At 45.4% G+C, this 16,832-nt stretch overlaps 1 protein-coding gene across 5 annotated transcripts in view; it reads right to left on the bottom strand.

The window, feature by feature from the left end:
• Positions 1-1,715: 1,715 nt before the first annotated feature.
• RPF2 (ribosome production factor 2 homolog) overlaps positions 1,716-16,832 on the bottom strand; it is a 52,464-nt gene continuing 37,347 nt past the window's right edge. For 4 of the 5 annotated variants that reach the window (XM_062186611.1, XM_062186612.1, XM_062186613.1 and 1 more), the window contains 2 exons: positions 8,185-8,329; positions 1,719-7,407 (listed from right to left, as the gene is read on the bottom strand). In XM_062186611.1, the coding sequence (XP_062042595.1) occupies positions 7,228-7,407; positions 8,185-8,329 (325 nt within the window). In that variant the 3' untranslated portion in view covers positions 1,719-7,227. Of the gene's footprint in view, positions 7,408-8,184; positions 8,330-16,832 lie in introns of all 5 variants that reach the window. The other variant, XM_062186615.1, reaches the window with a different exon arrangement.

The following is a 16,832-nucleotide window of genomic DNA, read 5'->3' as shown; positions in this document are numbered from 1 at the left end:
ATAATCGTGTGAACATGGTTTCCCAAATATTGTGCCAAGATATTCACACTCTTTGTAATAATGCCAAGAGGAAATGACATTAATGCCCAACAGAATGAGTAAAATAAAACATATTCATATAAAAATTATATGGTCATCAAACTCATGTTTTCAAAAACATAGCTAATGACACAGGAAAATGCTTGTAACAATGATTTTAAAGAGAGGCCAAAGCCAGGAGCCAGGAGCTTCATCTAGATCTCCTGCGTGTGTGGCAGGGCCCCATGCACTTGGGCCTTCCTCTGTCGATTTTCCCAGGCACATGAGCAGGGAGCTGGATCAGAAGTGGAGCAGCTGGGAAATGAACCAGCACCCAAATGGGACTCCAGCATCACAGGTGGCAGATTTACCTGCTACACAAAGCTGGCCCAATATTGTCATTTCTTAATCGCAGTAATGACAAAGCAAGTGTGTTCATCTGGTAAAAATTCATGCTTTGCTCATATTTCTTGTACATGGGTTTTAGCTTAAGAAAAATATACTTTATTTATTTATTTTATTTGACAGATAGAGTTAGAGAAAAGTCTTCCCTCCATTGGTTCACCCCCCAAAATGGCTGCCACGGCCAAAGCTGCGCTGATCCAAAGCCAGGAGCCAGGTGATTCTTCCTGGTCTCCCATGCGGGTGCAGGGACCCAAGCACCTGGGCCATCCTTCACTGCCCTCCCAGGCCACAGCAGATAGCTGGACTGGAAGAGGAGCAACCAGGACTAGAACCCAGGGCCCATATGGGATGCTGGCACCGCAGGTGGAGGATTAACCAAGTGAGCCATGGCACCAGCCCCAGAAAAACGTACTTTAATAAAAGCACAATTCCAGGGCCGGTGCTGTGGTGTAGCAGGTTAAGCCGCACCGTGACACCACCATCCTGTACTGGAGTACTGGTTCAATTCCTGGCTGCTCCACTTCTACTCTAATTCCCCACTAATGTGCCTGTGGAAGAGATGATACCCTAAGTCCTTGGGCCTCTGCCATTCATGGGGAGACCCAGATGGAGCTCCTGGGTCCTGGCTTCAGCGTGAACCAGCCCCATTGACTGTGCCCATTTGGGGAGTGAAGCAGCAGATGGAAGACTTCTGTCTCTGTCATTCCCTCTCTCTCTGTATTTCTGCCTTTCAAATAAATATTTTCTTAAAAAAGCAGAATTCTGGCCGGCGCCGCGGCTCAATAGGCTAATCCTCCGCCTGCAGCACCGGCACACCAGGTTCTAGTCCTGGTCGGGGTGCCAGATTCTGTCCCGGTTACCCCTCTTCCAGGCCAGCTCTCTGCTATGGCCCGGGAAGGCAGTGGAGGATGGCCCAAGTCCTTGGGTCCTGCACCCGCATGGGAGACCAGGATAAGCACCTGGCTCCTGGCTTCAGATCAGCGCAGTGCGCCGGCCGTGGCGACCATTGGAGGGTGAACCAACAGCAAAAAGGAAGACCTTTCTCTCTGTCTCTCTCTCTCTCTCTCACTATCCACTCTGCCTGTCAAAAAAAAAAAAAAAAAAAAAGCGCAGAATTCCAAATAATATACCAAGGTCGTATTTTATTTTAAAAATTTATATTTTCAAAGAGGTAAAAAATACATCTTTGAGAGGTGAAATCATAGTTGACTTTTAGATACAACTTTCTCTTTAATAATAAGAAAAATGGCTTTTTATATTCAGGAAAAAAATCCTTAAAGAAAATGCATTCTAAATTATAAGCAATGCAATATAATTCTATCACAGTGCCTAAAACACTATTTCCCTATCACCCAGGCAAGCACAGTCCTCCTTTTAAAAGAGGAAATGCCCTCAGTTGACAACTCTTAGCTCCCAGGGAACCCATGGTGGCTCCTCCCACTCTGAGAACTCCTAACACATGTTAACATCGCCAGGGTCAAAACTAGAAGGTATCCACTTGTCACCAGTTCCCTGCCTCATTCCAGTTCCCACGCTTCTTTCAGGATTAAGTGATTGCGCCTCTCCAGGAATGAGACTTGGCCATGTGCTTTCCATCCCACGTCTCACCTGCCTTGAGTTAAGGTCAGTACTTTCTGCCGGAAAGCTAAGAACAGAAATAAGAATTGTATTGCACCTGCTTTATCAGATCCCCTTCTGAAACCCTTCACCACACTACTAACTGCTACCATAAAAACAAAGCTTCACTTACTGTATTTCTGGAAAAAAAAAGACTTTTTTAAAAAACACTTCTCTTAGGGATCCATGCCAATGACTGGTGCTGCCCATAACCTGGGGTCCCTGTCCTTTAAAGCTCCAGCTGGGCTCTCAGAGAGCAACAGGTGTGTGGGTTCCTTTCAGTGCCGTCACCCAGGTCCCAACAACACAGTACCCGCTGGCCGTGACCCCCACATCCTCCTCCATATTGTGAATCTGCAGCCAGAAGTCAGCTTTTAGGAAGTTCCTGTGCTACTAGGCCTTTACTAATTGATTTTCCAAGCTTCTGGCTAATCTTTCGCCTAAATAGAGGGAGATGCTGAGGATAAAATTCAAGACATATTTGTGGCATACAGTGGCTTTGAACAAGCCCCATGGATGGAAACGGAAATTTGCATGCTCTGTTCCCAGGGTCAGACACTCCAGGTACTCTGAAAGGCAGAGCCAGAGGTGGTGCTGGAAGTTGTGTCTCCTCAAGTAATGTCTCAGCCAAATCACCATGCACCTGCCTTATCAGCTGACTCAGAGAACCAGTCAGGGACTGGGAAAACAAACTGCTCAAGCTGATGAACAGGCATCTTCAAAGTCCATCTCAAACACAGCAGTTACAGAGGTTGTGCTTTGCCTTCCAGAACCCTGAGCTCCCCTGTGCAGTTTGATGGACAGAGAGTTGGCCGAGCACCTGCCTCAGCCTCAGCCTCAGCCTGCCTCTAACATTGGCTACAGGTGCCTTCCCACTCAGCAGCTTGTGTCTGCACCCTCAGAAACACGCTTTTGGCCGGCGCCATGGCTTAACAGGCTAATCCTCCGCCTTGCGGCGCCGGCACACCAGGTTCTAGTCCCGGTTGGGGCGCCGGATTCTATCCCGGTTGCCCCTCTTCCAGGCCAGCTCTCTGCTATGGCCCGGGAAGGCAGTGGAGGATGGCCCAAGTGCTTGGGTCCTGCACCCGCATGGGAGACCAGGAGAAGCACCTGGCTCCTGGCTTCGGATCAGTGTGATGCGCCTGCCACAGTGGCCATTGGAGGGTGAACCAACGGCAAAAAGGAAGACCTTTCTCTCTGTCTCTCTCTCTCTCACTGTCCATTCTGCCTGTCAAAAAAAAAAAAAAAGAAACATGCTTTTGAGCTTAGGGAATCAACCCCAGTCCACAGAAGCACCTAAAGGTCTGGGGCTTTGATCTTTGCCGGGTAGAAGCCTCAACTGCTGAATTCCAGATGCTTCGCCATTCCCACCTGTATTAGTCAGCTTTTCACAGAATTCCTAGGGGAAGCCACCTTCATACATAAAAGGTTTATTTTGCCTCTCAGTCCTGGAGGTTCACAACCCAAGACTGGGTGCCCCACCAGCTGGGCATGTGGTGAGGCCATTCTTCCTGGCAGAGTTCCTAGGTGTCACAGTGCATGACTTGGCAAGGGAGCCGATTTACACCCTCCTTGCAAAGCCACCATGATTTGATCACCTGAACAACCCAACCCAATCACTTCCCAAAACTCTCCCTTGCACCCTCGAAATCAGAGCAGGTTTCCACTCTCACTGCCATCCAGATTGTGGGGACCACGCCTTTAACACATGGACCTCTGGGGGCACCCAAGCTAACATCCAGCCTTGTTCAGTAGTGGGACCAAAACCAGACGCTGCTCCCTGTGCTTGGAAGGTACTTTTTGATTCCTGGAGGATGGGGGTGAGGGCAAGACTGGCTGGAGACAGATGGGTAGAAATCGTTTAAAGGAAGCAGAACAAGAACAAAATTAAAATGCATTCACATCGTATTTTAAGACTTTTCCCAAAGGGTTCTGAAATTGAAAAAGTATGCAAAATAGCACCAATTCAACCAAGACATGTTCAAAATCTTTCACATGGCCTAAGCAGCATCCTCTAAATGCTATAGGAAATACATCGTTGTGCCATCGTTGGTGTTTTTAAACTGGAATGATTCAAGCTGTTGCTATGAGGAAAACAACTAACACTGGAGAGCAAATTGACTTTCTTCTCCCAGTTAATATACACCTCAAGCTAGCATGCTCATTTTATCTTTTCTCAGTCATTTACTTCAATGAATGTGAAATTCTATTCAACATACTTTCATAAATGGGTAATTTGGTTATGTTAAAAAAAAAAAAAAGCTGTTCTACAGATTTATTTATTTGATAGTCAGAGAGAGACAGAGAGTGAGAGATCTTCTATCCGCTGGCTGACTCCCCACATGGCTGCAATGGCCAGGGTTGGGCCAGGCTGAAGCCAGGAGCTTCATTGGGTCTCCCACCTTGGTCATCTGCTGCTGCTTTCCCCAGTACATCAGCAGGGAGCTGGATCAGAAGTAGAGCAAAGACTTGAACCAGCACTGGCTTAATCTACTACCCCAAAATGACAGCCCTAATACATCTGCTTTAATGCAGGTAGGGGATGCATTAAGAACATAATAAAGACATTTATTGTTTTTCACTCTGAACTTTATGATAGGCAAATTTTCTAAAAAATTTCTAACAATAAAAACAAAACTTCCTTTGTTGGCCCAACTTCAGCAGTGATGTTGGCGGTTTTTACCTTCCGCCACTTTATGTTTTGTTTCACTCTTTCATGGCCCACCTTCTGAGGGGACCTGAAGTAGCTAAACATGGAAAGGAGAAAGCAGAAGTCATTATATTCTGATAGGATCAAAGCCTACGCGAGTAAGTTTTGCTCCATCCCTTCTTTTCCTGAATGAAGTATTAACATCCATACTACGGGTTATGTTCAATGCCAAGAAAACAACATCAGTATTTCAGCTTTTAAGAAGGGAACAAAATTTGATGAAATCAGAAATAGCTTGGTACTGACACTGCAGAAAACACAAGAGTTAGATATAAAAAGTTAATGGGGGATTGGCTATCCAAAGTTAAGCAGAACTTCAAGACAGGCAAGTCACTGCCTCCACAGGAACCAACACGCAGTCTCCAATTTACATATGGTGTGTCCCAAGTTCAAGGTCAGGAGGAAATTAGAATGTACCTTCCATAGCAAGTCACACAAACAGTGAAGCAAGGGTTCCAAGATGTTTCAACAATTATGAGAAAAAGACTTTTCAACAAAAAAAGTCTGCTAGATTTCAATAATACTACGTAAGGCTTCGCCTAGCAAAGAGGACTCACTTCAACTTACCAGACACTAACACACAGGAAACAGATGGATGTGGTAGCAAATCAAACAGAAAGGTTACTTACTAAAACAAACACAAACCCAGCCATAAGACAATACCCCACACACCAGAAGATGGCCATCTTCAGTTAAGACTGGCTCACGTCAGCAGGCAGTGAGTGCTAGCAGAGGTCTTCCTGACGGGGCAAGCGAGGCAGGGAGGGGGTCCCGTAAGCGGCCAGTGAGGAGGGCCCATTACGCCGCCTCGTGAATGGGCATTAGCTGGACCAGCCAGGGGCCAGGCACTGGGGGAGGACTGTGCACCCACTGTTTCTGACTCCCTTTTCATTCAGGAAAAGAACTATGTTACCCATTTCCCCTCATTCAGACATTAGATGCGAATATCTGGTTCAGACACAAGGCTTTGCGGCTTTTGGCTAAACGTATAATCAAGCAACAAGTATAAATGAGTGATGTCAGCTCCCACAATTTTTTTTAAAGATTTATTTAAAAGAGTTATGGGGAGAAGGGAGATAGGGAGAGAGAAAGAGAGAGAGAAAGAGATTTTCCATCCACTGGTTCAACTCCAGATGGCCACAATGGCCCCGAGGCTGGACTAGGTAGAAGCCAGGAGCTTCTTCTGGGTCTCCCACATGGGTGCAGGGGCCCAAGCACTTAGGCCATCTTCTGCTGCTTTCCCAGGTGCATTTGCAGGGAGCTGGATGGAAAGTAGAGCAGCTGGGACTTGAACCAGCACCCATGTAGGATGTTGGCATTGCAGGCAGTGGCTTAAACCATTGTGCCAGCGCTGACCTCAGCTCCCTCGTTTGTGGAACAGGCAGAGGGAAGGCCAAGGAATGGGTTCCCACAAGAAGGGAAGAGATGCAAAGTTAAACTGAGGCTCTAGCTTTTGCTTGTTGTCAGCACCACCTGTACATAAATGTATGCACACACAAGCACTGGGGAGCTCTCTGACATGGAATTAAAAACAAGAGCGCTCCTATATCATGAAACAAATTACAGTTTATGTATGTTTGTGTTTTTACAACAGAACTGGCTTGTACTTGTAGAAACAAGTGTATCTGCCAGAGAATCAAGGAACTTAAATTCTCCACTCTGGGGAAGCAAGTATGCAAAACCAGCAAGATTCTTCCTGTTTTCCTCAGCACAGAGCTGGGCTTCAAGAACTTTTCAAAATAAGCTGTCAGGCTTTGGCTGACTTCTACTCCGCCTGTGAGCGCTTTCACACAACCTGCAGCTGTCCAGGAATAACCAGCTCCCTGAAGCACCCTGTGACCTAAAACTCATTTGTTCCTTTTACCTCCTTTCTAAGAGGGACTCCACCTAACGGCAGAATCAACTGAAACAATCAATAGTAAGGTAAGGTGCCAACATCACGTAGTGGACAACCCTCTCAGACATTTATATTTTAAGACACAAAGCTTAAAATATCAAATCAATCTTTTAACTGGTAGGATTTCAGGCAGAATAACAGAAAAGTAAAAAATAAAAATCAGGTCATAGATACATATTGGGAAATGGGGCTAGGTTTTTATCTCAAATGTTTATACAGCTCCTTTGGGTTCTTTCTGCTTTCCAAGGCTGTCTCTGTTTATCTAAAATGTCCCATCCAGAATTTTTTTAAAAACACCAATGGTTGTGAAGATCCCTCCTCTCTCACCCAATGAGAGAGAAGAGTTTTAGGAAGGCAGATGTCATATCATAGAGAGAAAACAGCATACCAGGGTGTAACATCAGAGGGAGGAGGCTCAAACTTAACACCAGTACATTACTGTCCACAATAATATAGAGTAAGTTATTATGTTATAAAAATATACAATAAAATCTTATAAGAAACTCTGAATTGACTGAAGCTTGACAATTCTCTTAAGTAAACAGACTAAAATAAAGCCATATCTGTTGGCTAAATTCCATCAATCTTTTTTAACTCTCTTTGATTTTTCCTCCTGGTTTTCTGTTATCCTTTCTGCAGGTCGCTTCTTCAACCCCTTCATCTTCCTGGTTTGTAGTTTGCTTAGGTCTTGCTTCTGCATATGAATCCTTCCGTAAGTTGTACCAAAAGTATCATGGGAGATATTTTTCTTCTTCTTTGGCTATGAAACAAGAATACACATACTTGTATATGTGCATGTGTATATACATTTAACGGCCTTCTACTACCATGAATTAGTACGAATCTAGTCTCTAACAACAATGTCAAATAATGTTATAAAGGTGCTTCAAAAAGTTCATGGAAAATGGCATTTTGCCTTGCCAAGAACCTTTTGAACTACCCTCATACAGGCCCATGTATCTTCTTCTCAAGCATAAGTATGCATACAAATCACTTGAGGATTTTGTTAAAACGTAAATTCAAAGTGAGCACGTTCGGGGTAGATAAGCTGCCAGGGAAACTGCCAGGCACACTGAGAAGAGACTACAGACCACACTTCCACTGTCATATGTGGAGAGAATTTCCTGTGTTTGCCTTAAGAAACTGTGACGATCATTTCAATCTCTACTGGCATTCTAGACAAACTATTTCCACTTGTTTTTAAAAACCACTTAAAAATCAAAACATACTTTATGCACATATTATACACCCTGTGCTCTAAGCCCTAAGCTGCACAACTGCCCAAAAAGTTTTTTTTTTCCTGAAAACGGCAGTCCTGGCTACCAGAAAGCTCTCAGCTAAACTTGATGCCTGGTTTCTGCACTTCTTCTTGTCTGGCTTATTTGGTTCTTTCTTTTTTTCTTCATCTGAGAGTCGAGTTTTATGTATTTTACGGATTTCTTTATGTATATCCTTCAATATAACACACAATTGTTTTTTCAGAAAAAAAAGAGCAGAATATACAAATAAATACGGCTGCAAACTGCAGCTCAGGTACCTTGAGAGCTTTGGGCATTTTCATGGATAATTTATAAAGGTCATCGGATGCTAAGTGCGTCCTCCTCAGAACCAGATCCAGTGAGGGTCCCATCTCTTCTAATTCAATCCGAGGCGTTCTGCAACCAGATTTCTTCAAGAGCAACCTTTATGAAATAAGGGGAAAAGAAATGCTACTTTGACTCAAGAAAATCTTCTTCCCAAATATTTTTTATTCCAGGGAACTTCAGTTCAAGAAAATGACATAAAAATGCTTAGAAAGTTAAGCTTCTTTCTTAGTCCTGGCTGCTCCACTTCTGATCCAGCTCCCTGCTGATGTGCCTGGAGAAAGCAGCAGAGGATGGCCCCAGTGCTTGGGACCCTGTACCCACAAGGGAAACCCGGAAGAAGCTCCTGGCTTTGTCCTGGCCCAGTCCTGGCCATTGTGGCCATCTAGGGAGTGAATCAGCAGATGGAAGACCTCTCTCTGTCTCTCCCTAACTCTTTTAATTAAATAAATTTTTTTAAAAAAATCAGAAATAAAATTATAAAATATTGTCGAGAAGCTTCAAGTGAAATAGAAAATTCGTTTAAGAAATAGGATCTTTTGATTTGAATTTTGTCGCTTCACTTATAAATTTACATACACATAAAAATAATTTAATGGATGAGTGTGTGGCGCAGCAAGAGAAGCTGCTGCTTGCAACACCCATATCCCATATTGGAGCACTGGTTCACGTCTGCTTCTGATCCAACTTCCTGATGATGCACCTGGAAAGGCAACAGAAGATGGCTCAAGTACATGGCCCCTGCCACCCACATGAGAGACCTGGGTGGAATTCCTGGCACCTGGCTTCAGCCTGTCCTAGCCTAAGTTGTTATGGCCATTTGGCAAGTGAACTAGAAGATAGGTGATCTCTATCATTCTGTCACCAAATGAATGAAGAAACCTGGTCCTTGAAACAGTATTGGCTGTTCCACGATGAACAAAGACCTCAGACTATTGAATCCTTTCAGAATGAACCTTTAGAATCCATTAAACAAGTCTATTCAGAATGAACCTTTCCCTACAACACAGATATTTCCTGATTCTCTGAAAACTGAAGTGAATTTTTTTTAAAGATTTATTTTTATTTATTTATTTGAAAGAGAGTTACACAGAGAGGTAGAGATAGAGAGAGAAAAATCTTCCACCCGCTGGTTTGCTCTTCAAATGGAATCAACGGCCAGAACTGAGCAGATCTGAAGCCAGGAGCTAGAGGCTTTTTCCAGCTCTTTCACATGGGTGCAGGGGCCCAATGACTTGGGGGCCGTCTTCCACTGCTTTCCCAGGCACATTAGCAGGGAGCTGAATTGGAAGCAGAGCAGCCAGGACTCAAACCGGTGCCCAAATGGGATGCTGGAGCTGCAGGCCAGGGCTTTAACCTGCTGTACTACAGCGCCGGTTCCTGAAGTGAATCTAAAACTCCTAACAAAACTACAACCTTCCAGTATGTGGAGTGTGCAGATGGAAAGACCTGCACTTTCTTTTGTGAAGGATGTCATGAGAACATTTCAAAAAATTGAAGATGACATTGTTTTAGCAGCCAGGTTTCCACAGGGAGAAAAAGGGCTGACTCAATGACAATGTTTATAAAAGATTAGCCATTTCACACAAATGCTGCAGAGTGAGAAGCAACAGGTAACACGAGAAAAGACAAACAGAAGAGGGAAGCAAATGCAGGATATAAGAGAGCGAGCAGCAAGCACCAGGAAGCAAAACTGAGTGCCCAAACGCTTAGTAACAGCTCTCTGGGCCCCACACGTCTCACATGCAGACATTCAACCAAGACGGTCCACTATGGGAAGCCCATTTGCTGGTTACAGGGAGAGCTAAGCCAACAGATACTCTACTGGACATTTACTTATGCTTAACTGGACAAGGCAAAGCAAACAGGCTAGGATCTAGAAAGAGCGTAACTGTCAAACGAAAAAAGCTATCCTCACATTAAGCCATAAAACAGGGGGCAGCTGTTGTGGCACAGTGGAAAGAGCTGCTGTTTGCGATGCTCTCATCTCACACTGGAGTACCTGGGCTTTCTTTCCAGTTTCCTGCTAATGTGAATGCTGGGAAGCAAGTTGATGGCTCAAGTACTCAAGTCCCTGCCACCCATGTAGGAGAACTGGATGGAATTCCTAGCTCCTGCACCTAGCCTGACACAGCCCAAGCTGTTGCAGACATTTGGGGGATAAATCAGTGAATGAAAGATCTTTCTGTATGATGAAGTTGGCTGGTATGATGGCATCTTTCCTAAGAGCCAATCCATAGCATAAGGGGGCAGAAAACACTGGACTCTGCTCTATCACTCCTGCACTCATATGCACATTTTTAGTACTTCCAAATAAATAATAGGCAAAATATCGAACCATTAAAGGTCATCTATCTATCAGGGAAAGCTGTGCTCAGGGCACTGTGAAATGAACCAGGAAATCACATACAAAATTTCAAATTTTTAAACAAAATATTTTCTGCTACTCAGTTTTTACTTTTTTTTCCTTTTTACTGGAAATAGAGAAAGAGGGAGGGGGGCGAGGAGGGAAAGAGATATCTTTCATTTGTTGGATCATTCCCAAAATGTCTCCAATAAGTCACAGTTGGGCCAAACTGAATCCAGAAGCCTACAACTAGTCTGGGTCTCCCACAGATGGAGACTGGATGGTAGGGACCCAAGTCCTTGGGCCACCATCTGATGCCTCCCAGGGTGCACGTTAGGTAACTGGACAGGAAACAAAGCAGCCAGAACTCGAACCAGGCACTGTAATGTGGGATGCAGGTGTCCCAAGAGGCAACCTAACCACTACCCAAATGCCCACCCAAAGTGCTAATTTTCAGCTAAATGAAAAACATGTCAATCCCCAATAGCCAATGGCATGTCTTTGTTGCCAAAATTTCTCTAATGCCTCTTTTTATTTATAAAAAATGTCTTCCTAACAAAGTAGTTTTCTGAGTGGTACCTATAATTAAGATCATTTCCAAACAACTAAGCATAACCACACATGTTGCAATCTCGCTGGGGAATTCAGTTACAGTGCCGCACCCTGCACTGATCGCATCCTCATCTCACTGAGCGTGTTTACTGGCAGACGAAATGCTCGCTCGCTCGCCTGTTTCCAGGTCTCGGCAGGAGCTCTTTGCTGACAGGTCCATCATCCGCCCCCTTTGTTAAACTTTGACCAGTGAAGTCTAAAAGCCCAGATATCATCATTTCTCTTACAGGTCTAAAATTACTTAGCAGAAAACAAATAAACACTGACTTATCAATGTTTAACCATATAATGGAGCCCTTATTTCTCCCCACATCCCTTCCTTCATATATTACCTACACACCAAGAGGCTCAGCATCTGAATACAGGGAGTTTCCTTTTATAAACTTAATACTACATTCTTTAAAAAAAAAAATCTATTTATTTATTTATTTGAAAGAGTTAAAGAGGTTACAGAGAGAGAGATCTTCCACCTGCTGGTTGACTCCCCACATGGCTACAACGTCTGGAACTGGACCAGGATGAAGCCAAGAGCCGGGAGCTTCATCCAGGACTCCCACATGGGTGGCAGGAGCCCAAGCACTTGGGCCATCTTCCGCTGCCCTCCCAGGCCATCAGCAGGGAGCTGGATCGGAAGTGGAGCAGCCAGGACACGAATCATCCCATATGAGATAGTGGCATCACAGGCAGCAATTTTATCACAACACCAGCCCTAATACTACATTCTTCACACTACGGAGTTTTTCTTTAATGACAAATGAAAGTTATCAATCCTTAGCCCTTGAAAAACAACCTGCTCCTCTTCCAATCCAGCTCTCTGCTATGGCCTGAAAAAGCAGTAGAAGATGGTACAAGTGTTTCGGCCCCTGCACCTACATGGGAGACGGGGAAGAAGCTCCTGGCTTTTGGCTTCAGATCAGCCCAGCTCCAGCTGTTGTGGCCATTTGGGGTGTGAACCAATGGATGGGAGACCTCTTTCTGTCTCTCCTTCTCTCTGCAACTTTCTCTCTCAAATAAATAAATAAAATCTTAAAAAAACAAACAAAACAAATAACCTGTTTGGAGGTGGGTATTACGGCACAGTTGGGTTAAGGTTAAGCTGCTCTTGAGACACCAGCATCCCAGACCGGAGTGCTGATCCAGATCCCAGCTGCTCCACTTCTGATCTGCTCCCTGCCAAAGTGCCTGGAAGCAGTGGGCTCCCGCCACCCACAGGGAGACGTGGATGGACTTCCAGCCTTCTAGCCTTAGCCTGGACTGGCCCCAGCTGTTGCAACCACCTGAGGAGTAAACCAGCAGAGGAACGATCTCCTTCTCTCTTTTTGTCTCTTCTCTCACTGTCATTCTGCTTTTCAAATAATAACCTATTTTCCTCATAGAGGAAATGTATTTATAGAGAATTTATAAATGGTTTTTACGACCTTACTAAGCAAAATGAAGAGACTAAACTAAATACTGAGTCGTAAGAAAGTAACCAAAACCAAAACTACCTCCCTCCTCCCTTACCTGTCAAACGTATACTGAGTTTTTCTCCTAGAAACAGATATTTCCTTTCCAGGTTTCCGTGTCTCCAGCCAAACACCTACCATCTCAAATGTTTTTCCCGTGTCCAATAACTGATCTCAGATCCTAACTTGCTGTCTTCCCCTACATCAGATCTAAGTCAAAATCAACACAGGGGGCCAGCGCTGTGGCGTAGAGGGTAAAGCTGCCACCTGCAATGCCAGCATCCTATAGGGCACCAGTTCGTGTCCTCCACTTCCAATCAAGCTCCCTGCTAATCCGCCTGGGAAAGCAGCAGAAGATGGCTCAAGTCTTCGGACCCCTGCAACCACATGGGAGACCCGGAAGAAGCTCCCGACCTCAGATCGGATCAGCCCAGCTCCAGCTACTGTGGACATCTAGGGAGGGAGCTGGAGGATGGAAGGTTTTCTCTCTCTCTCTCTCTCACTCTCTGCTTCTGCCTTTCAAACAGATAAATAAATCTTTAAAAAAAATCAACACTCAGTTCCACAAGGCTGTATGGGATAAAATGTCAAGGACACAGAACAGACAAACCCCAGTTCCTGTCCTCTGGGAGGTTGGAGGGGTGGGGAGGTGGGAGCGCCAGGGTGGGGAAGGCGTGTGCTCACGCTGGTAGATACGCTCACTGGCAATTTCCATACGTTTTAAAATATTCCTCATCAATTTCTTGGGGGAAGAATGACCTTATAACACTTGTTCAGAAATGTCCTGATGCTTCTCCCTCCATACACCTGTCTGACCCTCTAAGTGTTTTCATTGGGTAAACTCCTTTACTAGAATGGTGGGTTTGCTTTTTCAGGTATGCTAACATTTCCTGTTTCGCCCATTTCTCTCCATAACACCTAACCAACGCCATGGCAGAGGCGTAGGCGGCAGGTTACTAAAGATTTTCTGTTTCATATTAATGGCCCTACCCAGTGAAGAAAACTCTCCAAGGAAAACAGGCAGTCACTCACATACGAGGAATTAATTATTACAGGATGCACAGGAAGAGGTTACCAGCACTATGATTTATTCCCCCCAAAGGGCATGTCAAAGGTCCCATTAATTCATAATTTCATGTTCAGAGCTCCTTTCATCCAAGAAGCCCGGAACTACTTTATAAGCTTATTAATCTTCACAAGTAATGTGTGTGAATATTAACTACCACCCTCTGTACAGCACTCGAGGGCTAATGTGCAACCAGAGAGAGGGCAAGGACGCCATGGTGCAGCCATGAGATGCCTGAGGCGCCAAGGTAAGCGAGATTCACTTTTCTGGCACATTCCCACCTACACCTGCGCCCCTCTGCCTTCGTGAAGGCGTTGCCTCGACCTCGGCAGGACGTCAGTCATCTAAATGGTACTCCGCTCAGCAGAGGAGGAAACGCAGGCCCTGAGAAGGGACCTGCCCATGTCGTGCGGCTGAGTGTGGCCTGCAGGCAATGCTCATCCTGGGACGACACCCCCTCCCATCCTGCAGGGGGGCACAGCCCCAGGGGGCTAAGCTGACCCCTCCCAGCAGCAGCTCCTCCACATCACATGGCTCATTTTCTACTTTGAATCCACAGCTATCAGGCATTACTGGGCACATGCAGAATGTCTGTTCTAAATTTCTTGCCAGAGTCTCTGATTCAAAAACATCTTTTCCCATTATGAAAGACACCTAGCCATCCTAAGGGTGATTTCAGGGATCACATTCATCAGCAGAAAAATGTAGTCACTGCTGGGTTACTCTTACTCTGAACTCTGAGCCGACAGTTCTCTGTGCTTGTGTTTGATTTCCCCTGCATGTCTTTTGTTACACTAAATACAAATTCCGATAAATACATGTGCAACTCTTCATCATGAAAGAGTTTGTTTTTGTTTTTAAGATTTTATTTACTTATTTGACAGGTAGAGTTACAGAGAGACAGACAGACAGACAGACAGAAAGGTCTTCCTTCCATTGGTTCACTCCCCAAATGGCTGCAACGGCTGATCCAAAGCCAGGAGCCAGGTGCTTCTTCCTGGTCTCCCATACAGATGCAGGTGCCCAAAGACTTGGGCCATTCTCTACTGCTATCCCAGGCCATAGCAGAGAGCTGGATCAGAAGAGGAGCAGCCAGGACTAGAACCAGCACCCATATAGCCTGCCGGCCCTGCAGGCAGAGGATTAATCCAGTGCGCCATGGCGCCAGCCCCCATGAAAGAGTTTTACATTATTGTTACTACTCATTTCTTACTTTCCTTTGTATCCCCAGGGTCTCCAATGTGTTTTGTTTTGTTTTGTTTTTTGTTTTTTTTTTTTTTGACAGGCAGAGTGGATAGTGAGAGACAGAGACAGAGAGAAAGGTCTTCCTTTTTGCCGTTGGTTCACCCTCCAATGGCCGCTGCAGCCGGCGCATCTCATTGATCCGAAGCCAGGAGCCAGGTGCAGTAGAATATGGCCCGAGTTCTTTGGACCTTGCACCCACATGGGAGACCTGGAAGAAGCTCCTGGGTCTTGGCTTCAGCTGTTGTGGCCATTTGGGGAGTGAACCAGTGGATGAAGACCTTTCTCTCTGTCTCTCCCTCTCACTGTCTGTAACTCTGCCTCTCAAATAAATAAATAAAATATTTTAAAAAATAACTAGCCACTCTAGGGGACAGCACTGTGGTGGAGAGGGTAAAGCCACTGTCTGTGGCACCAACATCCCATACGAGTGCCAGTTCATGTTGTGGCTGTTCCACTTCTTTTTTTTTTTTTTTTTTTTTTAAGATTTATTTTTATTTATTTGAAAGAGAGTTACAGAGAGAGGTAGAGACAGAGAAAGAGGTCTTCCAACCGCTGGTTCACTCCCCAGATGGGGGGCAACGGCCGGAGCTGAGCCAATCTGAAGCCAAGAGCCAGGAGCTTCTTTTGGGTCTCCCACACGGGTGCAGGGGCCCAAGGACTTGGGCCATCTTCTACTGCTTTCCCAGGCCATAGCAAAGAGCTGGATCGTGGAAGAGGAGCAGCCTGGACTGGAGTCCCAGTGCCCATATGGGTTGCCAGGGTTTTAACCCTCTGAGCCCCTTGGCTCCCTTTCTGATTAAACTTCTTGCTAATGCGTATACTAGAGGCACCAGGTGATCCCTCAAGTGCTTGGGCCCTTCCACCCAGTGGGAGACCTGATTCCAGTTCCAGGCTTCTGGCTTCAGCCTGGCCCAGCCCTGGCTGTTGCAGATATTTGGGAAGTGAGCCAGCAGATGGAAGATCTCTGTCTCTGTATCTCTGTTCTTAAATAAATTAAAAATCAATTGTTTTAAGGAGCTGGTGTTGTGGCACAGTGGATTAAGTTGCCATCTGTAATGCCAGCATCCCGTATAGGTGCCATATCAAGTCCCAGTTGTTCTACTTCCGATTCAGCTCCCTGTCAATGCACCTGAGAAAGCAACGGAAAATGGTCCAAATACTTCAGCCTCTGCCACCCATGCAAGTGACCCAAATGAAGCTCCAGGCTCCTGGCTTTGCCCTAGTCATTGTAGTCAATGGGGAATGAACCAGTTGATCAAAGATCTCTCTCTTTGTTGCTCTGCCTCTCCTTCTCTCTGTAACTTTCAAACATATAAATAAATTTTTAAAAAAAATTGAAATAGGGGCTGGCATCATGCTGTAGGGGATTAAACCACTGCCAGTGATGCCAGCATCCCATATGGGTACCAGTTCGAGTCCCAGCTACTCCAGTTCCAATCCAGCTCCCTGCTAATGGCCTAGGAAAGCAGTAGGAGATGGCCTAAGTGCTTAGGTCCCTGCATCCACGTGAGAAACCTGGAAGAAACTCTGGGCTCCTGGCTTTAGCCTAGCCAAGCCTCAGCGGTTGCAGCCATTTGGGGAGTGAACCAGCAGATGGGAGATCTGTATCTCCCTCTTTGTAATTATCTTTCAAATAAATAAAACATAAATATTAAAAAAGGCTTTAAAGGAGCCAGCACTGTGGTGTTGCGGGTTTAAACCTGGCATGAAGTGCCAGCCTCCCACATGGGCACCAGTTCACGTCATGGCTGCTCCACTTTTAATCCAGCTCTCTGCTATGGCCTGGGAAAGCAGTAGAAGATGGCCCAAGTCCTTGGGCCCCTGCACCTGCATGGGAGACACAGAAGAAGCTCCTGATTCAGATTGGCGCAGCTCCAGCCATTGTGG

Source organism: Lepus europaeus, chromosome 3 (genome assembly GCF_033115175.1).
Source record: "Lepus europaeus isolate LE1 chromosome 3, mLepTim1.pri, whole genome shotgun sequence".
Taxonomy (NCBI): domain Eukaryota; kingdom Metazoa; phylum Chordata; class Mammalia; order Lagomorpha; family Leporidae; genus Lepus; species Lepus europaeus.
The sequence above is the reverse complement of the archived record's forward strand: the minus strand, read 5'-3'. Positions and strand labels throughout refer to the sequence as shown.